The sequence below is a fragment of the Zonotrichia leucophrys genome, chromosome 9 (assembly GCF_028769735.1).
Source record: "Zonotrichia leucophrys gambelii isolate GWCS_2022_RI chromosome 9, RI_Zleu_2.0, whole genome shotgun sequence".
NCBI lineage: Eukaryota > Metazoa > Chordata > Aves > Passeriformes > Passerellidae > Zonotrichia > Zonotrichia leucophrys.
Window position 1 is genome coordinate 8,231,613 of NC_088179.1, and position 21,830 is coordinate 8,253,442.

Consider the following 21,830-nt stretch of genomic DNA (forward strand, 5'->3'; position numbering starts at 1 on the left):
TTATGATCTCCTACACAGCCAATTCAATATTCAATCCACTTCCCATTTTCAAACTGCAGCCTTTAAAGCTACAGGTTTGATTCAATTATGAGGGAGAAGGCAAGGAAGAGGAAACAGCAGATCTGAGAAGTTTTCTAGAGGGCAAGGAGGAAAAATATGCCTAGCAGGAGACAGGTTACATGTGTTTGTTCTTCTCCTGGTAAAATCTTAAAACTGAAGTGCTGTTTAAGCCTGGATTATCCTAGGTTAAACAGGTTAAATATCCTACAGGTTAAGTATCCGAGAAGTTAAATATCCTACAGGTTAAATACAGGAAGCACACAAACTCACAAAGCAGCAATCCCAGCAGAGTATTGCTGCTCCACCTGGATCCACAGCAGCCAGAGCAGCACCCTCCAAACCAGCAAACTGCCTGACCTGGTGTAGGGCAAACTCTGCTGCTCTAACACTAATAAAAAGCACATGAGGAGGTCAGGGGATGCTGATGTACACCGGAAAAGCCTTTTTCCTTATCTTAAATGAAGCAGTTCAAAATACTGATATCCTGTCTTTAAAACAATCTGCCCTTCACCAAGACCATCCACCTGCAGGTGGGAGACAAGTGTTTCTGCAGTCACTGCTCTGCTTCAGAGCAAAAAGCCAGTGATGGCCACTAATCATAAAGTGCCATGCCAATCCAAAGCATGCCTAAGTCCTGTGTACATACATTAGCATCCAGATATGCTGTCCCCTCATAATTCTGAGTTAAAAAACATTTGTTAAAAGAAAATTCACTGAGCAACTAAAACCTAATTTGAAAAGGAAATACAATATTGCCATAAATGTATTCATGAAAGGCAAGAAGCTGCATAATAGGCATAGAAAACATAAAAATATGCAATTTACATATATTACACACTAATAATCTCTTTTCTGACATTATATTTAAAGAGCCCTGGCTGAGATGGCATGCTTGCAGTTGAGTTGCTTTTTCATGAAATACAAACACTCCAGGCTGCCATCTCCCCAAGACATTAATCCCTGACTTTTTTCAGCAAAAGTCAACCCATTGCATGCCTGCAAGACAGAGGTTCTCTCACCACATCCAGGTAGTAATGAATAAACCAGATGAGCAAGGAGAATAATCAGTCATCTGAAGGACAGCTGCAGATCTTGTCTTGATGTTAAAAAGTATTAAACGAGGCGGAACTCCTTCTGTTCTCTTATATTTTTAAACAAGATCAACAACTTTTCAACACCCGACTTGCAAGACAGGTATGTAGTGGAGCATTTTTCTTCCTAGAATTGAGAAATGCAGTCCCCTCTCATGCCAAAATTCAAGGCTAACACAATAAAAATAAAATAGCATCACCCTCAGTGTCTCTGATTGTCTGCTACCTTCATCAGTGATTGCCTTAAACACCATATTTGTCCATCATATTCAAGAAAAAAGTTAGAATGGAACCATTCTACATAGAAAATAAAGCTTCCCTGGTGTCTTTGTGTCAGACCCCCATTTGTAATAAATTGATGACAAAGAGGAGAGAGAGGTTTAAATCTGCTAAGAATAGAATCCTGTGTATCTTAGTATTAGATTTCATTCTGTATGTTCTAAGGATGGGGTTTTTTAATCACAAAATATTATCTGGGCTTCAGACAAAGCCCCCCTTCCCCCTCCCTGCTACAGCCACCATAAATTCAGCTTTAGACTCAGTTTGTCAGGAGCACTTGCCAGCAAGAGACACATGGATGGGTGGAAACATTATGTTAATTACTCACACCCCCAGATTTATTGTGGTCAAAAATGCACTGGCTGGTAAATAGACCCTCTCTCTTTCTCATCTAAATTCCATGCACACAGGCAGGGCAGTGCATCATGCCCACTCAGCAGGAAAACTCCTGTTTCCCTTTTTCATGAAACCCCAAATGCAGAGCTGGCTTTCAACTTTACCTTAGCTCAGCCTCTCTTCCAGCACCTCAGGAAGAGCCCTGAGGAAGCATGGAGAGGGGATGCACAGTGACACACCCCACAACTAAGGGACATATCACACACCAACACTGTGATCAGCAGCTCAGGCTCCTTTGGGCATCAAGAGTTTCACTGGTGTGCTACAGTCCCACAATTTGCTGCACACAATTTACATGTTTCAGGCTGTATTACTGATTTATATAAACACAAAATCTGTGTCACTTTATACATCTCTACATTTTAGGCATGTCTCTAACTCATTCTTTAGGCACCAAAATTGATATAGAGGAATTGTTGGCAATGCCACATGAATTCAGGTCTGGGTTTTTAATGTGTTTTCTTGATGGGAAGATTTTTAAGATCTGTTGCAGGTAATCATTTAGTTGCCAAGAAGTTGTTCCAAATCTAAATGGATATAAGTAATCTCCTCTATGCACTGAGCAAGGAAAGCATGAGGTCAATTTTAAAGGGGTCAGCATCCCCTAAAGCCAGCTGTACCTGTTAGTAGAGCTGCTGGACACAGCCAGAAGTGCTAAGCACTGGGTTAGAAAAAGGCTTCAGAAGTCTAAGGAAAACAAATAAACAAACAATAAAACAACAGAAGTCTCTTAGGGTAAAGACAGGGCTAGGTGTAAAAAGGACAGAATCTCCTTTTGATTACATCAAACGTCAAATCAGCAAGACTTTGGCAGGAGGAGACCTGGCCTCACATTTTTGTCCCATTTCACCCAGCCATCACAAGATTTCTTTGCTGTTGTTGTGCTCCACTTCTGTGTCACAGACAATAAAAGCTTTGTGAAAGGGGAAAAAAAGAGATCACATTTTCCATAGCCAGAACCAACACACATTTAAACTGACACTAACAACTAATTTTTATGTATTAACATTGAAAACCCGATAGATAATTATGTCAAAAATGTGGAAGTCTTGCACACTATGAAACTAGCCATTAAAAAAAAAAGAAACAACTAATATAATGTCATGGATTTTGACGAAGTTTGCATTTAGAAATCAGAATTCTTTCAAACAAAATCTATTCAAGTCTTGTTGGAAGTACATCCGTTTGTTTTTCTGTAGGCATTTTTTTCCTGAGGTTTCAAGCCATGAAGTTTTGTACCACACTCCATGCTATAGGAATCTGTGAATCTTAATTACATTTACCGTTACAAAAAAGGGTTTATGAACTTTTGCCTTTGGGCAAAAATGTTTATTTCATTGCCTTTGTTATTCATTCTTTTCAACTCTAGAGCCTTTGAACTTTTCAGCTGCACAGAGTTATCACCGTTGCACAGGAACCAGGAACTGCACTCCCGAGATGCAAACCACAAGTTGAAGAAAACGAAGGAGGCAAAGATATACGAGTCGTTATTTCGGCCACCCTTTGTGCCATTAAAATCTCATTTTCTGCCTATTAGAATGCCCTCTCCCTGCTTAGGCAGTGGTGATAGTCAGTGATTAGTGTGTAATTGAGTATAATTGTCTTTTCACTTTTCATTTGTGTCATTCTGAGCTTCCCTCTGTTTTTCTAACCACTGAGAGGAAAAAAGGGTAGAAAGCAGATAAAGCTGTTAAAACTCTCACTTTCAGCCCTGAAGAGATTCCTGATTGTAATTATAGATTGCATCTTCTTTGTGACTCCTCAGAATTTAGTGGACATCTCTTTCCAAGCACCTGGGCAAAGCGCTTGTTAATAAAATAGACTACCATCTATTCAAGCTTTAACTAATAATGTCAGCTTCAGACAGATGCCGTGTGTAGGAAAATGTAACCAATCTTTTGACACTCAATTATCAAGGCAATTTATTAACCTGATTTCCTTAAAAGAGCTCACGCAAATTAGAAAAACAATTATGGTATTCATGCATTTATATATTGCCAAAGAGCAGTAATACTTCTAATTTATGTATTCATAACTCGATTACAGCTCATCTCAATACACATTGCTCAGTCCTTGGAAGTCTTCTCATACAACTTGCCCATAATTTTCCTGGACAACTTGGTAAAATCTTGATGATGTTATTTTAATGAGATATTTTATTCACAGAAAAAATACAAGCTCTGTTTTCTGTACCTAGCCATGGATCTGCAGGAGAAGAGCAGTACATTACAAATGCTCGACAACTGGATGCAAACATGAAGTCTGCATGATTCCATTATAAATCAGTTGAAATTAAATATAAGCTATGACTCTTTATTCAGCCAGTAGAAGGAAAAAAAATTAAAACAAAAAAAAAGGAAACTAGCAAACTGAAATCATGTGGCTTATATAAAGAATACATTATGGTTTAAATTTGGCAATTCATTATACTGTGGCCTGAGGGAATAGACTCTTTGGTTCTGGTATACAGCAAATCCTCTGTCTGAAAACACAGGACTGACCTGAGGTGAGAGGCCATTGCCAATGGCAGGGTTCATGGGATTGGAGGGCCCGGACGGAGGCACAAAGCTGTCTGTATAGCTGGAAAATCCATGCCTGGTGCTGGGCAGGCAGTAGGCAGAGCTGCTCTCGGGGTTCGAAGGGAGGCTGCTTTGGTGTACAGTGCTTGGAGGGAGAGGCTGAGGTCTATGGACGGTGCTGCTTGGATCAGACACGGCTGGAAGCAGAAGAAATATGTTGATATGTTTTCCTCCTTGATTCTGGCATAATAAGTTCATTATGTGAAGCTCAGCTTAAGAGAACTGCATCAGAACCTGCATCTAAATACTGGTTAAGTAGAAAAGTAAAGCTATAATATTGCTGGATATTTAACCAGCCTGTCAGTTTACACAAAAAAATCCTAAACAGACTGTAAATACCATAACAACAGGCATGCAGTTTTCAGACAACCTTTAGTGAACACATATTGACAGCAATATTTTTTTTAATATGTCTATATATAAAAATAAAGGAAAATATTTTATTTACTTATAAGACTGGCTTTCCTCTCCTGCTAACAGCTCAGAAATCCCACCATGGCTTGTATCAAGTCAAGCAATGGATGGGAGAAACCCTGGGCTTCGAAAAATTCCATCAATTAGAACCTCCACTGAGAGTTAGGATCCAAATCTCAAGGACGAAGCAATAAGAGGACACAAATTATTTTATTAAATATTGCTCATAAGGTTTTTATTTAATACTAAAATCGAACAAAGCATACATTTGAGGGTCTGTTCCCTCCCACTCAAATCCATCAAAGATCACAGAATTTCTGATAACATTAAGAAAAATTTTTACCCTACTGAGACTGACTACTGACTGATGTGAGACAAGGTGGTCTGAATAGCTGTTTGTTCCACCCCAGAAATATTCAGAGTATTTACAGAAGTTCCAATGCTCCATCAATGATAGTCACAACAAAGACAGAGTGCACCTTTCTCCTTCTACATTTCCACCAAAGGAGGCCAGTGCAGTGACAGGACAGAAATGAGTGTCCATCGCTTTACCAAAGCTGCATGCCTGCTGGGCAGAAGGTGATTATTTCTCTGGAGAGCACCCTTCCCATGGAACCACCCCTTTCTTGCAGCAAAACAAATCTCAGTTCTTACGTGCTCAAAATAAACAGGCTTGCAGAGTCCTACCTGAGTCAGATCCTAAATTAGCCAACTCATTAAAAAAAGAAAATATTTCTACAGTGGATGAGCACAGGAAACCCCCCCAACAACACTATTTTAACCAAGTACCTGTGGGCTACTGTACCTTGGGGTATGGAGGTGGGTTGGTAGGAGGGCTCAGAGAGCTGGTACGTTGGCAAAGTTGGCATGGCACTGGGTGGGAAACCTCCAGGGATCAGATGGTTGAAAGCCATCAGTTGGTTGGCTCCTGCCTGCTTCCTCCATCTGGCACGACGATTGCTAAACCAGACCTGCAAATGTTTTAAACATGAACATTTGATTTCTGCACATTTAGTACAGATGTACCAGAAAGAATGGCATTGCATTTCAAACACAGGCAGTGTCTGAGATGAGGGGTGCAGAAGATGCACACTGAACTTAGTGCTCCTAGACAAGAAAGTTGCCCTTGGCACACATTTCCATGGTCCAACAGATTCAACACAGGAATTCTGATCCCTAGTTTCCTCTCAAATTCAGTCTCTCCTGAGAAAAAAGCTGTCTACTCTTTCAAGCTTTAGTGGTTTTAATCACTATCATTACTGCTCCAGATCTAACGACAAAGGGGAAACCTCTCCATTTAATCTAAGTGCCAGCCAAAGCTATTTCATCTGTACTGTATTGTCTTTAACTTGCTGACAAGTTAGTGGCATCGCTTAATGCACTGTTAGAAGGTGCACATACTTATATTTTGGGATAATATATTGTCCTAATGACCAACAGAACTTCAAGCTTTTAATTAGAAAAATACAAGCCCCATGTACAAACTACACAAATCCCTCCCAGCAAGTTTTCATCTGTTCACATATGTACAAAAGAGTAAGTCAGAACTTCAGTACTAGATTAGCATTTCAGAACCACTTTGAAATCCGTTCCCAGGACAGCACACCAACCAGATGGGGTTTGATTTTGTGGGATATTTTAGCTATAAATCTCCTTTTCTTCACATCATTCTCCGTTTGTGTTTTAAGCTTTCCAAGTCCTGCATAGTTCTTACTAAATCCAAGATACAAAGAGGCAAGACATCACAAATGCAGACATAATAGGAGCTGCAAAACACATTAATTGTTAATTTTGATATTATAAGAATTTCGCACATCACAAATTGGAAGGGCAAAGAGTGCAGGAGTGCCTGGAGAAGGGTGAGGCACATTGCCTTGTTGTGGGGTCAGAGCAAGCTCCTGACTACAGCTCTCAACTCCATGGTGGAGCACTGAAGGAAAGAATGGTTGGTTCAGGTAACAGAGACTGCACACATTTGTAAACAAGCAGCCAGTTGCTCATAATCCTACACTCTAAAGCAGCTGTGGTGCTCATCTATAGATGCAATTCAGGAGATAGAACCTCAACTGAGTGTTAATACCTGATAAAGCAGATCTGCACAGCCTGTAAGGCAGCCTGGCCTGAAAGCCACTGAGGCACATTAGCTGATGAGGCACTTATAGATGTGTTTGTACAAGATGGGACTCAGATCTGTAACCCTTGAGCAAGCAGCCTTTGCTGGCTTATGAATCAGGCATCACAGACTGGGATTCTAAGTGTAACACCGTTTATAAACCATGAGTGGCCCTCACACTAGAGGGTAACAACCTTTTGGGCTACACCGTGGCCTTCTCCTCTGCTTGCTTTTTCATGACAGGAATGGTGGGACTCACGGGGCCATCTGGTTTCTGCCATAGGCCATCTGTCACCATGTAGTTTGTTCTGACTTCATCCTCTTTTCAGAATGAGATGCTCAGTTCACACAGCTGCCTCCTCCTTTGGCTGCAACATCTACTCCTCAATTATACACTCCCACTCCAGTTTAAGATCCAGGACAGAGGGATAGGTGGAGCTTGTGTTCTACGTCACAAATCCTCTCTTGTTGTTTTGCTGTACATACTGACCCCCCTGTCTCTACATGAACCATTTCTGAAAGCAGCTGGAAGGGACAAGGCACCAAGGTGGAAATGCAAAACCTGCCATGAGCAGTAGCTGAGGATGGGTCCAGATTCAGCCTGTAGAGCAAGAAAGGGACCTTGCTAAAGATCCAAAGACACTTAGGAAGGATAATGGAGGTCAAAGAGTGACCAGGGAACAGCAAACCCTTGTTGTAATTAGCTGACCCAGGTCATTAACTCTGGCTTTTTGCCTTGACACTCTCTCTTCTTCAGGTCAAGAGGGTTATCTCATGATCTCCAAGTGCTTTGGGACCACGAGCAGAACTAGGCTACATGAATAGATTTCACTCAGGAAAGTGAGGTAACAAGATTTTATTTTCTCTACAGATAAGCATTTGCCTTCAAACTCCGGATATTTATTAAAACGAGTCAAATCCCAAACTTCAATTCAGTAGTAAGCAATTTGCCTAAATGACAAGTTTTCGTTTTTTATTTATGGTCAGATTTTTGGCTCATTTTGTAGACTCACATTTTTTCCACAACTGCAGCTGTGTATTAAACATCTCTGAAAGGAACACACCCAACAGTATCAAAAAGTCTGCAGCAGCCACACAATGGACATCCTTGCACAGAGCTCTGTTGCCGCCTGGAGCCCCATTATACTGAGTGGGACTCTGCAGGGGTGCAGAAACAAGGCTGTGTACTGCCACTTCAGTCCTGCGTGATTGGGATGTGCCAAATGAGTGCTACTTGATGGGCACCCTTGTCACATGGCACTGGCACAGTCCTCTGGCACGGGCCTCTTGCTTTCCCTGGTGCCAGATGGCACCTGACTAGCGCCAGAGTTAGTCCAAAATTAACTCACCAAAACCCCTTGAACAAGTTCAAAACTACAGAGGAAGCCTTACTGCCACTAATACCACACAGGTTCATCACTACAGACTAGTAGAGGCACATAAGAAAACAAAAATAAAAAAGCCACCAAATCAAGAAAAAGTTACTAAGAAATAAATAACTGAAACCTAAATAACTGAAACCTAAGTGTTTTATTTACATTTTATGTAATTCTTATTAAAATTAGTCAAATCCCATGCTTCAGAAGCTTGAACAGAATTATGAATGTTGAAGTCAGAACATATTCAGAATATGTTATTTTAACTGAAATTCTTGGGGTTTTTAATCATAATATTTCCCTTAGACTATATTAATCATAATATTTCCCTCCATCAGTTGCCTTGATCTTTTTCAAGAGTCCAGAATTTTTTTCATGTCTTAAATCCTCATGTAACATGAAAAATCCATGTACAATACTACCACTAAAGAAATCTTGAAAAACTTTGCTAATCTCAAGCCAAGATTTAAAAATAAATTCAGTCACCACAAGCCAACGTGTCGGCTTAGAAACATATTGTAAAAACCTGGGGGAATATTTTCTTTTGTTTATACATTTCCAATATGATTTAAATGCAATGTCCCCTTATGTGTAACAGATTTCAACTTCCACCAACATAACAAAATTCTCATCTTATGAGTGGCCTTTTCAAATATAGCAGGCCCCCATAGGATGCTCCTTTCTCCCACAACCTCCATTTGAGGGGCACAATCATCACCTGGCTGCAGGGATGCTTCCAGTACAGAGCAGCCCCTGGAGGAGATCCCAAGAGTCATCCTGTGAGAAAGTGCCACCCTGCAGTGGGCACAACAGAAATCAAACTCTAAACTGTCTAAAAATGGACAGAGGAAACACAGCTTGGCTGAGGGACCCAAGCATTCAGAAACTATGTCTGCACAGAAGCCAAGTTACACTCACTGTAGTGAAGCTTGGACTCCTCGGTTCCTATGTCACTTTCAAAGATGGAATGTAAATGATCCAGATGATTTGGAAACAAACTTGAATCTCAAAGTCTGGCCAACATTTATAGATCAAAAATAGAACTGAAGAGAATGAAATGCAGAACAAAATGGGGGGGAAAGCAGCACTTTAAGAACTGGAAGCTCCAGTTTTCCAAACAGCTGGGACTGGACTGACCCAAAAAGAAATCTCTCTGCCACAGAACGTAAAAAACTGTATTTTGCACCAATGTAGATGGATAAGGTGAACTAATGGGTTTCTTCCATCTCTATTTCCTTATATTTGGATCCTGCCTCTTATTATCATTTTTTCTTAAAGCAGTTTGCAAGTGCTCATGCCAATATCTTATTTTGTTGATCTCAACAGGATATTCTTTAGAAGATGCATTTATTCACTTGGGAACACACTAGTGTAATTAGCCTTGACATTTCGACAGACTGATCATAAACACAGAGTGCTCTATGTGCTTTTAAGGCAAAAAGATCTCTGATTCAACAGGGAAAAACATTCAAGATGTGAATGTTGCAAAAAACCCGTGGATATTTTGTTATGCAAAGTCCTGACCATTGCAAGCACCAGTGCCAGAAACACAAAAGTTGAGAGACTGATATATTGTTAATGGCACTTCTAATTTTAGATGGATTCTAGATGGGGGGAGGGAGGAGTTGGTTTGGTTTTCCTCATGATATTTTTCATGGTAACTGCCTCCCCCACCCTCTTATTCTCCACCTCTCCCTTCCCACAAAATTCATGTGTTGAAAACAAAGTCTGACCATCCTGGAAGCCAGAGTCAGCGGATGTTCCACCAGGGAAAGAACGTGGGCTGTGCCAGAAGCAGCAGTGGTGCCTTGGGAAGGGAGGAGGCTGAAGAGGAAACTGCAAACACAGCTGAGCTCCACCAGCCCAGGCAGAGCTGACTTTGCTACCTTTGCAAAACACGGCAGTGTGACTGCTACAGACACCTCCGGGGTCTGCTCCTGCAGTCCCTAAGATGCCAGACCTCGCTTACTTCAGCAGCCCTTCAAGGGCATGCAGAGGAAATAAGTTTCTTATCCTCCCTTTTCTTTGTTTTTGCACTAGGGTGAGTTTCCATCCTGGCTCACCAGGGTATTGCAGGGAGAGCACTGCCGGGGAGCAGCCACAGGATGAAGAAAGGGTAGAAACAGAATTGCATTTTAGCACAACTAGTTGAAAAATCAGCTTGACTGTGATATCTGCACACCCCCAGCCTCACAGGGATAAGGTCCACTGCATACAGATGCACACCATGTTTCCTCACAGCATCCCAAAGCCTGCTGAGAGCAGCCTGCCGTGGCCACCAGAGGGAATGCCACAAAGCTGGGGCTCCCTGCCTGTCAAAACCTGCTCTTTATGGGCATGGGAAGTGATGCTGTTCAGGATACTACGAGTTATCAGTGTGCTAGAAACCAGTGTTCTTTGAAAACATACAGGGGGGAGGGAGAAGAGAATAAAAGGGGAAAATATACCAAACAAACCCCAAAACAAAACAAAGAAAACCCCACAAAAAAAAAAATCGAAAACCAAAGAAAGTCAAAATGAAACCCAACACACCACACACAAAATAAAACAAAAAAAGCCAACACAGACTAAAAGTCACTAGCCTGTGCCAAAGGGAATAGGGACTTCCAACCACCTCCCAATGTGATCCAACATGCTCCAATCTCTTAGGTTTCTTTGAGAAAACTTTGACTCAGTCCTACAAAAATACTTCTAAAACTCTGCAGCAGAATAGTTCTAAAAATTATTGAGTAATAAGCAAATTGAGCTGTGTATTTATAAGTTAAAGTGACACTAATTAGAGCCCTTAGGCAGCAGGGACTAGAAAGAGACAATCAAAAATCACATCCCTCTTTTCCTTTATATTTAAAAATGTCCTCTTGGGCCCACATATGAATGCAGTTGGTTCATTTACCCATAAGAATTTCCCCTTTACAGGGGAGGGGGGACCTGCAATTACAGGGTTATCTGCTGCAATGATACACACAGCATTTTCTTTCTTTAGTTTTTTTATGATGCAAGAGATTCAGTCACAAGAAAAGGCATCAGAAATCCTCCATAAAACCACATCAGGAATAACTAAAGATCTGATGAAAGTGAGTCTTGAGTGTTCTTGAATCCAGCCTGCATTCCTTTGCCCCATCTTCCATAGGACTGGGCAGTTCAGTATATGCTCAAACGATTTCAGAGGTTTGAGGAAACTAAGACTTTTCTTTGGCACAGATTCCCCCTCCCCAGTGATTTCTCAGAGAGTGCTTTTCCCTGTTTTCTACTGAGAAAATACCACTAAAGCTGAGAAATTGGACTCCAGAGCCTTTAAACTTTACTACTAGCCCAAGAGCCATAACTTCTCTCACCTTTCCCCTTACTCCTCTCCAAACTCTTTCCCTCCCTGCACCACAGTGAGGCAAAGAAAATACTATCCAAGCACAACACTTAAAATAATTTTTTAATAATTCTTCTTCTAGCTACTCAAGACATCTGAGCTCTTGGGACTTATTTGTTGAGGTTATAATAAAGTTTTTACAATAGCTAACAAGCTGATTACAAGCTTGACATGGGAACATTCAATTCCATGCTAGTAGCCTGGAGAGATGTGCCTAAATTTTCAGACATGCTCTGTTGATAAACAACTTTTTTTTTTTTTTTTTAATATGTCTTCAAGCAAATCAGTTTAAAGCTGGGATTTGGCTGAGAAGAAACTCTTCAGGGTGGGAAATAGTCATGATTCAGAATTATTCCTGACTTGCCCTTCTTTTTCACCATTATTCATGGACGAAAAAGAATCCAAACAAATTTTTCCTATTTCATTTTGGAATTAAACAGGGGAGCCATGTGCCAGCTGCTTCTCACAGCAGGGCCTCCTGCCCCAAGGATCCATACAGCTGCGGCACTCCTTAACATGGTCCAAATACAATCCAATAAATGCCCCACATTTCTGGCAATTTAGGATGCCTGCCATCAACACACAGCCCCAAAAGATTTGCCAGCATGGCCAGCCCCTGTTGGCCAAGACAGGTTCCTGGCCAGCCACAGGACAAACCTGAACCTTATTTAAAAATCCTTTGCCAAAATATTGACATAAACTCTCCCCGCCATCGATCTGAAACAGGCCCAAGCTGCTGCCAAAACTTGCCCAGTTTGTCTAGAAACAAGCCTGCTGTGGGAATCAAAGGTGGCCAGCAAAGACACTACCCCTTCATTCCTGATGCCGTAACTCCACAGCTCAGAAAGACTCCTTGATCTACACTGGAGATAAATTCACTTTTGAAACTTGCCTTCAGATTCTCAGTAAAAACAGGCCACAGACCTTAAGGGCCTGCACTGCAACATAATGATAGTTTTAATGAGGTTTTAAACTGGACAGGTAAAGTAATTTTTGCAATTTTTGCTCAAAACATGCAAATCTTTAATTTCACATTTCCAGAGTATCACTATTTATATTTTTTTTTAATTTTTAAAGGAAAGGTCCTCCTTTGGAACTGTGCTTATCTTTCTGAATTTTATTGATAATATCACAAGACCAAAGAATTCTCCTCTTCCTTCTGCATCTAATGTTCAGAGAAGAGCAAGTGCCTTTGGGAGAGGCAGCAGAAGAGGTTTTCCTGGCTTATATCACATCTAGGTTCAAACATTGGGGGAAAAACTCAACGGTCCTTGAGTGGAAAGGGGCTGCAGGAGGAATTGCAGGGAGCATTTTAACTCATTCTTACACCCAGGGTTGAAATATTTACCATGATTACAGTTACACATCTCGTGACTCTTACAATGTGGAGTTTGTTGGAACACTTCTTTCCCCAAAAGCCTTTCCTGTTCCCATGATTAGGTACATAAATAACATTCACAGTGTAAAGTCTGTTTTCAGTTGCTTGTTGCTCTCAAAAAATTCCCCTTAGGGGCTGACATGTTCTACTCTTGATCCCAGACCAGAGGCAAGTTTTTCCTCCACCTCCAAGCAACCAGGTTAGAAACATGCATTTGGTTACTCTTCGCAGTGGGAAAGTGAGGAAAACCACAATTCAGTGGTGTAAGACTCTTCCTTTCACGAGAGTAATAGACAGCCTCAGGGAACAAAAGGAAAGGGGAAGCACAGGGTGGCAGAGTAGAAAAAACAAAACATGAGATGCAAGTACTACACAGAGGGACTGAGGGAATAGCAAGGTTGATCCAGTTGTCATCAACTAAATAACTGCCTATAAATATATATATATAAGCAATATAAAACTACTGTACAGAATTGGACCTTACAGCTCCAAAGGAAATAAATAAATAAATTTCTGGGCTTAGTTGGATTCAGGCTGCAAGAGCCAGCTCTTTTAGAAAATGCTTTATTGGGAAGCAGTCAAAGAGACCTTTGTGTATATATCCATATAAAATTTGGTATCTCTGATCTCTATCATAATGTTACCAAAAAAGAAGTGTGACTAAGAAAGCCTGAATGCTACTTCAGTTTGGCTATCCAGCCCTCTCAGCCTCAAGTCTCTCAGGGTTATTTTCTTTTCACAGGTCGTCTTTTATTTCATGCCCATAATACGTGGCTATTTTAAGGGGCTATAGAGAGGTGCTGAATGCTGATAAGGCAAATCCTGTATCCCTTAATCCACTGCTAAATCATTCTGCCAGCCTTCAAGTGTACCAGACAGATGGAGTGCACTAGGAAACTGCCCACAGGCTGGTTACTTCAACCCCAGCTCATCTTTAATCCAGAAAGGTTTTGTTCTGGTATTTTAATCATTGATTGACTGGGAACTCTCTTCCATGCTGGGTTAGGTAAAATATCCATGTCAGAGGTACTGGGGAATTCGTGAGGCTGTAGATCATACGAGCGGTGTGAGACAGGATGCGTCTCGAGGGAACCAAGGAAGCCATGAGGAATGCAAAAAGTCACAGGGTTAAAGCCACATTAAGACAGCTGTTATGTTAATGAGAGTTCTGCTTTTCTTCTAGCTGTGGGTCATTGATTTAGAAAAACATGAACAAGGTCTTTTTCATTTTATCGTATTTTTCCACTGAAGGTAACATAGACCAAAACATCATCTCCAAGATCCCATTCGTCTTGCTAACAACACTTGTGAAGCAAGTTATCTTTGTTATGTTTGTGTGCAAATGATTCCTGGGGCTTGATTTCCTCTTACCTGGCCCAAGTCTATCTATGGAGCTGTTTTGCAAGCATTTCACTTAGTAAACATGTTAAGAAGAGTCATGCACAACTGAGTTTGCCTTCCAGACAAATTCATCCACACATCTGATTTTCTCCCACAGTCATAATAAACACTTACAAGAAATGTGGCATGAAGTTTTCTGCAAAAACATTTAGCAGGTAAAAAGTCTGAGCCTTTCAAGACAGACACTCAGTATAATACAGCCATGCTGCAATAGGTGTGATTGTCTTCAAAAGTCAGAGAGGTGTTTTGTATTGTTTATTTCAGTTTGCACAGTCTGAATGCCTCAGGCCGAGTTTCAAAGGTCAAACCATAATAAGAGTTTTACCAAAGAAACCAAATTCACCTGTATCCTTGGTCAGACCACAAGTCACCACTCATTTCTCTTCCTTTGTTAGATCACATGCTTCAACATCTTGCTTGTCACCCAACCACACATTGGCTTGGGAACACTTGCAACTCAGACTGATTTAAAAGGGGCATACTTTTCCTAGCAATTTGTAGATATCAAGTGGTGAAAGAGCAGCAGAAGATTCTGCCTGCAGTGTTAAACTTTTCACAGCATATGTTTCTTTGATATCAAACAGGAGAAGTCCTAATCAAAACTTCAACTCTGGGATGCAGTTTATTCCAGGATAATTTGGCAGCTATTTTCCTAGGTTTAGACAGCTAAAAATCCAGGCATATACTTTTAAAAAAATTTAAATCAACTCCATGTTACTGCTCTGGTACATTAGTTTGCTTTAGACAACCCAGATATACATGAGGCTGTGAAGTCTTAGAAGTTATTTGAGAACTTATTCTCTTTTGAATTAAATTGAGAGTGGGGATAAAAAAGATATTACAGAATTTATACCAAGTCAACTTCTAACCAAAATCTAACCTAAAAGTGAATCAGCCACCTTCCTGACTTACATGGCTCTGTAGACACATTTTCCTTTAAAAAACGTTTCTCTCTCTTTTTTTAATGCCTGGAAGACCCAGACAACAACAGATGAAATGAGTTATGTTACTATAAACTGGCCCAACAGCTAAGCTGTTGTATGCAGAGTGCTGTCAAGCGCATAAAGCAAACAAGTGGGGATATCAGACTTTTTTCTTCCTCTTCAAAGATTCTATACTATATTCATGGTAAGTATGGAACAATTAATGGAAAGACACAAAAGTTTTTTCAAAGCAGTTCTCTTAAACAGTTAGAAAAAAAGTCCATGTACAGATGTAAAAATTCTACAGCTGTAAAGCGTTGCTTCACATTTTCCTTCTACTCTAGAGCAGAATCATGAAGGAGTATAAAAGGACTCACATGCTAACAGAAAAGGAAACTCCTTTCATTAGGCAGCTTGTATTATACATACCTGGACACGAGCCTCTGTGAGCTTGGCTCTTTGTGCAAGTTCTTCCCTGGTGTAAATGTCAGGGTAGTGTGTCCTCTCAAAAGCCCTTTCCAGCTCTTCCAGTTGTTCTGCTGTGAAGGTTGTCCTGCTGCGACGCTGCTTTCTTTTTAAAGGCAAATCTGGTTCAGAATCAATGTCAGAGCCTTCATCAGACTGAGGTGCTGATGCTCAAAAAAGAAAAAAGAAAAAGGCAAAATTAGCTATAGTTAAGAAGAAAAAATGGCAAAATATTGAATCAATCAATGACATCCTTTCATATCTGTCTTGGACCAAAGGCCCCTCACAAATCCTGAGTGAGAACTTGAGAAAAGTCAGTGAGAAACAAACCACATACAGTATGACCATGACCCAGGAAGGGGCTCAACTTTTACAATCAGCAGTTTATAGAGAAATCAATATGGAAACTCCTGGACTTCACAGACATGCAGATAGGGAGGTCACAGACAGGGCCAGACAGATCCCAGCAGCCCTGCTTGTTTCCCCTGGCCATCAAGTGAACTCCAGCCACAGTTGAACTCAGAGCTATAACTGTGAAGGCAGCATAACCTCTTCTAGTACCCAACCACACTCACTCTCCCCAGTAAACGGTAATGAACCAAAAAAGTAGACTTTCAAAGCCAGTCTTCACTTGCACCAGCTGCTGTCCAGGCAACCAGCATTCCTTCTTGCCTGAGTCTTCAAGGGAAACCACCTAAAGAGGGCAGACACTCCCCAGCGATGCTGAAACTGCTTGTTCAATGGAAATACAAGCATTGCTGCTACTACTTCAGCAATGCCAAAGAAATTATTGATACAGACATTGATTTAATATAATCCTTTTAATGTAATTTATTTGGAAGCAAACTGTTTCTCAAGCTCCAGCTAAAACCTCCCACCAGGTTCATTTGTAGCTATCTCACATTTCCAATTTCACTCAAGCTGTTTGAGCTAATAAATACAGCTAATCTGTTTACTTAGAGCATGAGAAACATAAAGTGCTTTCTCAGACAATTCAGCTGAAAAGTTTATTAATTTCTGCATACCAAAAAAAAAAAAAAAGAACAATTACTTCTAGACCAGTGGCTCTTTTGTGAAAGATGTCTTCATTTTCCAGACAGCATCAATATCTTGGACCCAGCAAACACAGACATAAGGAAAAACTCCTGTGGATCTCAGCATCAATATACTGAACAAACATCAGCTCCCAGAGTCTTATTTGCAGCGAAGCCTTGTCCTAAGACTGGACTAAGAGGCTCTTATTCTTGAGAACATTGTTCTCTAGAACAAAGGAGAATCACCATAAACCTCCTATCCTAAACAGTTCAAGTCCAGTCCTTATTAAACAGGCAATCTAGAGTATCCCAAAATTAACATCATACATTGTCTGAATTAGTGACAAATCCCAAACCCTCTCAGCTAGGGTCCCAAGTGACACCTGCCTTCCTCAGCAACTGCCAAGTCCCAACCCTGCAGGATGGCTCCACACTGTCATCCAGCAGCAAAAAGAAATATAGGCTATTTTAAATGTAGTTCCCTAATGTCACTCTGTGATACAAATCACCCACCTTAAGCAGAACAGCTCTTACTGCCCAGCTGGGCTGGAGGAGAGCACACCAGCCACACTACCAGGGTCACACTGGCTACACTCAGCCCTTACCTGGTGGGGTGAGATCTGAAACAGAGCTCAAAAACGTCCCTTTTGGAGAGAACTTCTCTTACAAAAGCTGCCTTTAATTGTGTACAATGAGTTAAAAGAAAAGGAAGTTGTCAGGAAGATGTCAGGAACACTTCCAATGCACTTACACACTCCACGTTTATGAGTACAACCTCTTCACACATCTATGTATATGCTTATAAAAAGCCAGCTTAAACAGTGCAATTTAAAGGAGATATTTACTGCTGAATTCCTAAAATGAACTCCCTCACCAGCTGAGTGGGAAGTATAAGGAGACATATCATTATCTTTTTAAAAATGTTTTATAAAGGCTTAGCAAAATCTTGACACGTTTCCCTATGCTCTCATTTCTTTCTGCCAGAGAACGTAGAACTAAAACCCTGGTTTCATTTCATTTTCATTTTATTAATTTTCATTTTATATTTCATTAAGCAGTAAATGAAAGTCACAAAGGTAAACCAATAAAAAAAAATAACTATAGTATCTAAGAGTCTGGAACAATATGTGTAATCAAGGGCAAGAATTTAAAGAGAAAATAGTAAAATTAAAGTAGGGATAAAATGCATATCACATCAAACTACTTTCATATCTATCTGCTTTCATTGGCATTACTTTTTGCCAGGCCTGGCTGCTATGTGCAGGTTTATTGAAAACATTGGCTTCTTTTGTCTTACTTGCCCTGTAATATGAAAGTCAGACAAATGTAATCTCAAAGGATAGCTACATGTCTATACTAGAAACTGTAGTGCTCTTATTCCTTACAAAGTATTCTTAAATATCACTATCATCAAGGAAGCCTTTATTCTTATTTTTTCATATTAAAATATGATTATTAGACTTTTGTATAGTGACAAGGTTCAGAGTACTGGCTGAGCACAAAAACTGGATACACCTCAGCCTTTAGACAAGCAATATATATATTTTATATGTTCAATAGTCACAGTGCATTGCCCTCTAATCAGTATCTCACTAATGTTTCTACTGACTTCCATGATATACAAAGATATTATTCAGCACTGGCAAAGCTGGTGATATTTTATCTGGGTTATTTCTATATCCATCACCTCCACAAACACAAAACATGCATATCACTAACCTTTACACGTGTTCTACTGATCCTAATTTTCCAACCCCTCAAGTCATAAATAGAAGGAGACTCACTGCCATGGGAGATTGCCTGGCTGGGCTCCTTGGGATCACCAGAACCCCTCTTACTATACAGCTCAAAATTGGAGAGACTGCCAACAGCATTACCAGTTGCTGAGTCACAAAGAGAAATTTAAAAAGGAATTACAGAATTAAAGAGAAATTATTTGTCCCTTAACTGCTCATGACCTATCTGGTGGCCTAAGGAAATGCTGCACGCCGATTATCACTACAAATGCACAACCCCACTGCCCAATGTCACAGGCATTTGGTCACCTGGAGTTCTGCAACCATCCCTTTTCCAAACACTGTAAATAGCCACATGGGGCAAAAACCCAACAACAAAATGACACACAAGGGGTCACTCTGTGGGCTGTTCTTCCTCCCAGCAAGACATTTCATTTGAATAATTAAATAACAATAACATGACAACCATTTAAAGCCCATGCATTAGGGCTGCAACAGAGTGCACCTGACAGAGGCAGGCAGAGGGATTATCATGGAGAGGTTATCATCTGTGACCCAGGGAAGCAGAATCTCTCTCGCAACTCTTCACACTCTGTAACATTTTTTAATAATATATTACACGCAGTCTCTTCCTCCTAGTCTAACAGCCAGAATGAATTATGTCTAGTTAGGGATCTCACTAAAACAAGGCAAATTAAAAAAAATTAAAATAGCAAAGGCCAGGGAGGGGTTTGGTAGCAGTTTATTAGCTACCTACCCTCCACACACCCATCTTCTCAGTTCTTTATTTAAGCAAGATTAATTTCACAGGGTCTTCCCCCTTGTGCCACTGCAACTCTGGAGCTCCCTGGGGTGTTTATTCTACTTGCCCTGGGGCTCCCCGGGGTGCTCTCTCTGCTAGCCCTCTGGGGCTCATTGGGGTGCTCTCTCTGTCAGCCCTGCAGCTCTCTGGGGTGCTCTCTCTGCCACCCTGGGGCTCCCTGGGCCCTGGGGCTCACCGTGGCAGCGATGGCTGCCGGCGCCCGTCTGATCCCCGCAGCCATCCCGGCCGAGGCAAGGCGAGTGACCTCCTCGTGTTTGCTCGGGTGCAGGCAAGGGGAGTGCAGCGGGGCCGCCACCCCCACACAAACCCACAGCAAATGACAAATGACACTTTCTCTTTGTGATCTTTGGGATTTTTGTTGACTTATTTGGAGGCTTTTGTTGGGTCCTAAGAAATGGCCTGTGGCTGAGGCCTATTGGGCCGATTTCCACGCTCCATCTGTGGTATCCATCAGCGGGGCCTTTGCCCGCATTCAGGGCTCTGACACCTGCCTGGCAGGATGCGGGAGGCACAAAGGCGGCTGCCGTGGAGGCGGGGGCGCTGGGCCGGGGGGCTGGGGAGGGCAGCCGGGTGAAGGGGATGCACAGCAGGGGTTAATCCAGCTCCCCCTCCCCAAACCTCCGCACCTGGAGGCGTCCCTCCAGCACTGCCTCCTCCAGCAGAGGTGAGGGGCTCAAACAGCCCTCCTCACGCTGAGGGGGACTTGAGGCGGAAAGGAAAGCGGCAGAACTGCCCCAGGATGGGCGCGTCACAGGCACCCGAGGTGCTCCCCAAACACACGGCTGGTGCTGGCTCCCCACCATGGAGCAGTAAGGCATTCCTGCCTGCATCCTTGTTTGTGTTAGGGTAGGCTTTCAGCAGTTGGGTTTTAATAGTCAACAAAACAAACACACCAAGCATCCTTTTCTTCCTCAAAATAAAGTCCGCAGGAAGATAAAACAGCATCCTTATCCCTCTCCTCTCCTTCCCTCTCAGCAGTCCTGTTTAGGGGCAGGCTCTTATATCCATACAAAATATAATGAAGGCTCTGAAACACCTCTCCCAGCACATCAGCCCTTCGTTTTTCTGTGTTTGCCTGAGGAAACATGACGCCAGGCTCCCCCCTCTCCTCCTCCTCCCCCCAAAACCTCACTGTCACAGCAAGGAGCCATTAAAAAGAAAATACGCCCTGCCAGGTCTGTGCTAATCAAACCAGGACAAATAAACTCTGACACTCAACAACTCCCCGAGTGCCTGCAGCCCGGGGAGGAGACTACAGATTAGTTATTAATATGGCAGGCAGCAGGGGACGAGCTCAGGGGTCCCGAGTCACCCCACAGTCACCTGTGAGTTCTTCAGACACAACTGAAGCTGTGTTTATCTAAGATAAAGCACGCTTCAAGGAACAGGAGAGCACCCCCAAAGTTTAGGTTCTCCCCCCAAAGCACTTTTGGGCAAGGTTACTCACAGCTGCAATTTTACTCGATTCAATGTTCATTTTCTGTGCTTCAGCATCCATGGGATAAGAGGACAGAAGGGAAATTTGGACACCCTAAGTTTCGCCCTATTAAGTCACAGTCCAAAACTTATCAACTGGACTCCTTTTCTTTGAGACGAAAAACAAAATCAGATTTCAAGAAACAAAGAATGAAACAAGAAGCCACAAGACTTCTCGGATGGGTTTACGATAAAACATGCTAATGCTGCTTCTACATGCTTCTTTTTTCCTATTAAAAGTGAAAATTTAGGAATCAGCAAATATATAAAGAAATTCTCAACCTTGCTAGAAAGCAGTAGAGTACCTGATACAATGGGAAATACCCACAAGTAGAAGAATTGCTTTTAACCAGTTCTACTGGCATTTTGACTATGATATATCAAAGAAGGAGAAATGAAACCAAAAAGAAAGCCTCTGTTCTAGACAGGAATATCGCTCATCTAACAGGGATTAAGTCACACTTCAATTACTCCTTTGAAAACCGCTGCTATTTGTAAGGGGCATACTTACAAAAAAAAAAATTGTAAATGACTTTAACTCCACAGGCACTTAAAAAAAAGTCTGCAGTGAGAGAATGAGAGAAATGTTGAGAAAATATGTTGCTACTTAAGTAAACTCGCTAATAAGAGCAATTAATCCGTTGCTGGAATTGGAAAAGATCAAGCCCATATCCTGTGAGCTCTAAGCTGAAAAGTCAGCACAGAAAGGAAACAACCACCACAGCAGTGATAAAAGTGATCTTCTTGAGAAAAATGGATGGTATTTTTATTTTGTTTGGGCTGATTCACATAGAGAAATGTGCTTTGTACTGCAAAGTGAAAAGGAAAACAGTAGCTGCAGTAAAAGGAAAAGGCCAACAGTGACTTTTATTTACAATTACCAAGAGACAGGCTATTATTGACCATATGTGCCACAATCGCC

At 41.5% G+C, this 21,830-nt stretch overlaps 1 protein-coding gene across 6 annotated transcripts in view; it reads right to left on the minus strand.

Moving 5' to 3' along the window:
• PAX3 (paired box 3) overlaps positions 1 to 21,830 on the minus strand; it is a 77,143-nt gene that overhangs the window by 8,763 nt on the left and 46,550 nt on the right. For 4 of the 6 annotated variants that reach the window (XM_064721214.1, XM_064721207.1, XM_064721209.1 and 1 more), the window contains 3 exons: positions 15,804 to 16,009; positions 5,625 to 5,790; positions 4,328 to 4,542 (listed from right to left, as the gene is read on the minus strand). In XM_064721214.1, coding sequence (XP_064577284.1) covers positions 4,328 to 4,542; positions 5,625 to 5,733 — 324 coding nt within the window. In that variant the 5' untranslated portion in view covers positions 5,734 to 5,790; positions 15,804 to 16,009. The remainder of the gene's footprint in view (positions 1 to 4,327; positions 4,543 to 5,624; positions 5,791 to 15,803; positions 16,010 to 21,830) is intronic. The other 2 variants (XM_064721211.1, XM_064721210.1) reach the window with 1 other exon arrangement.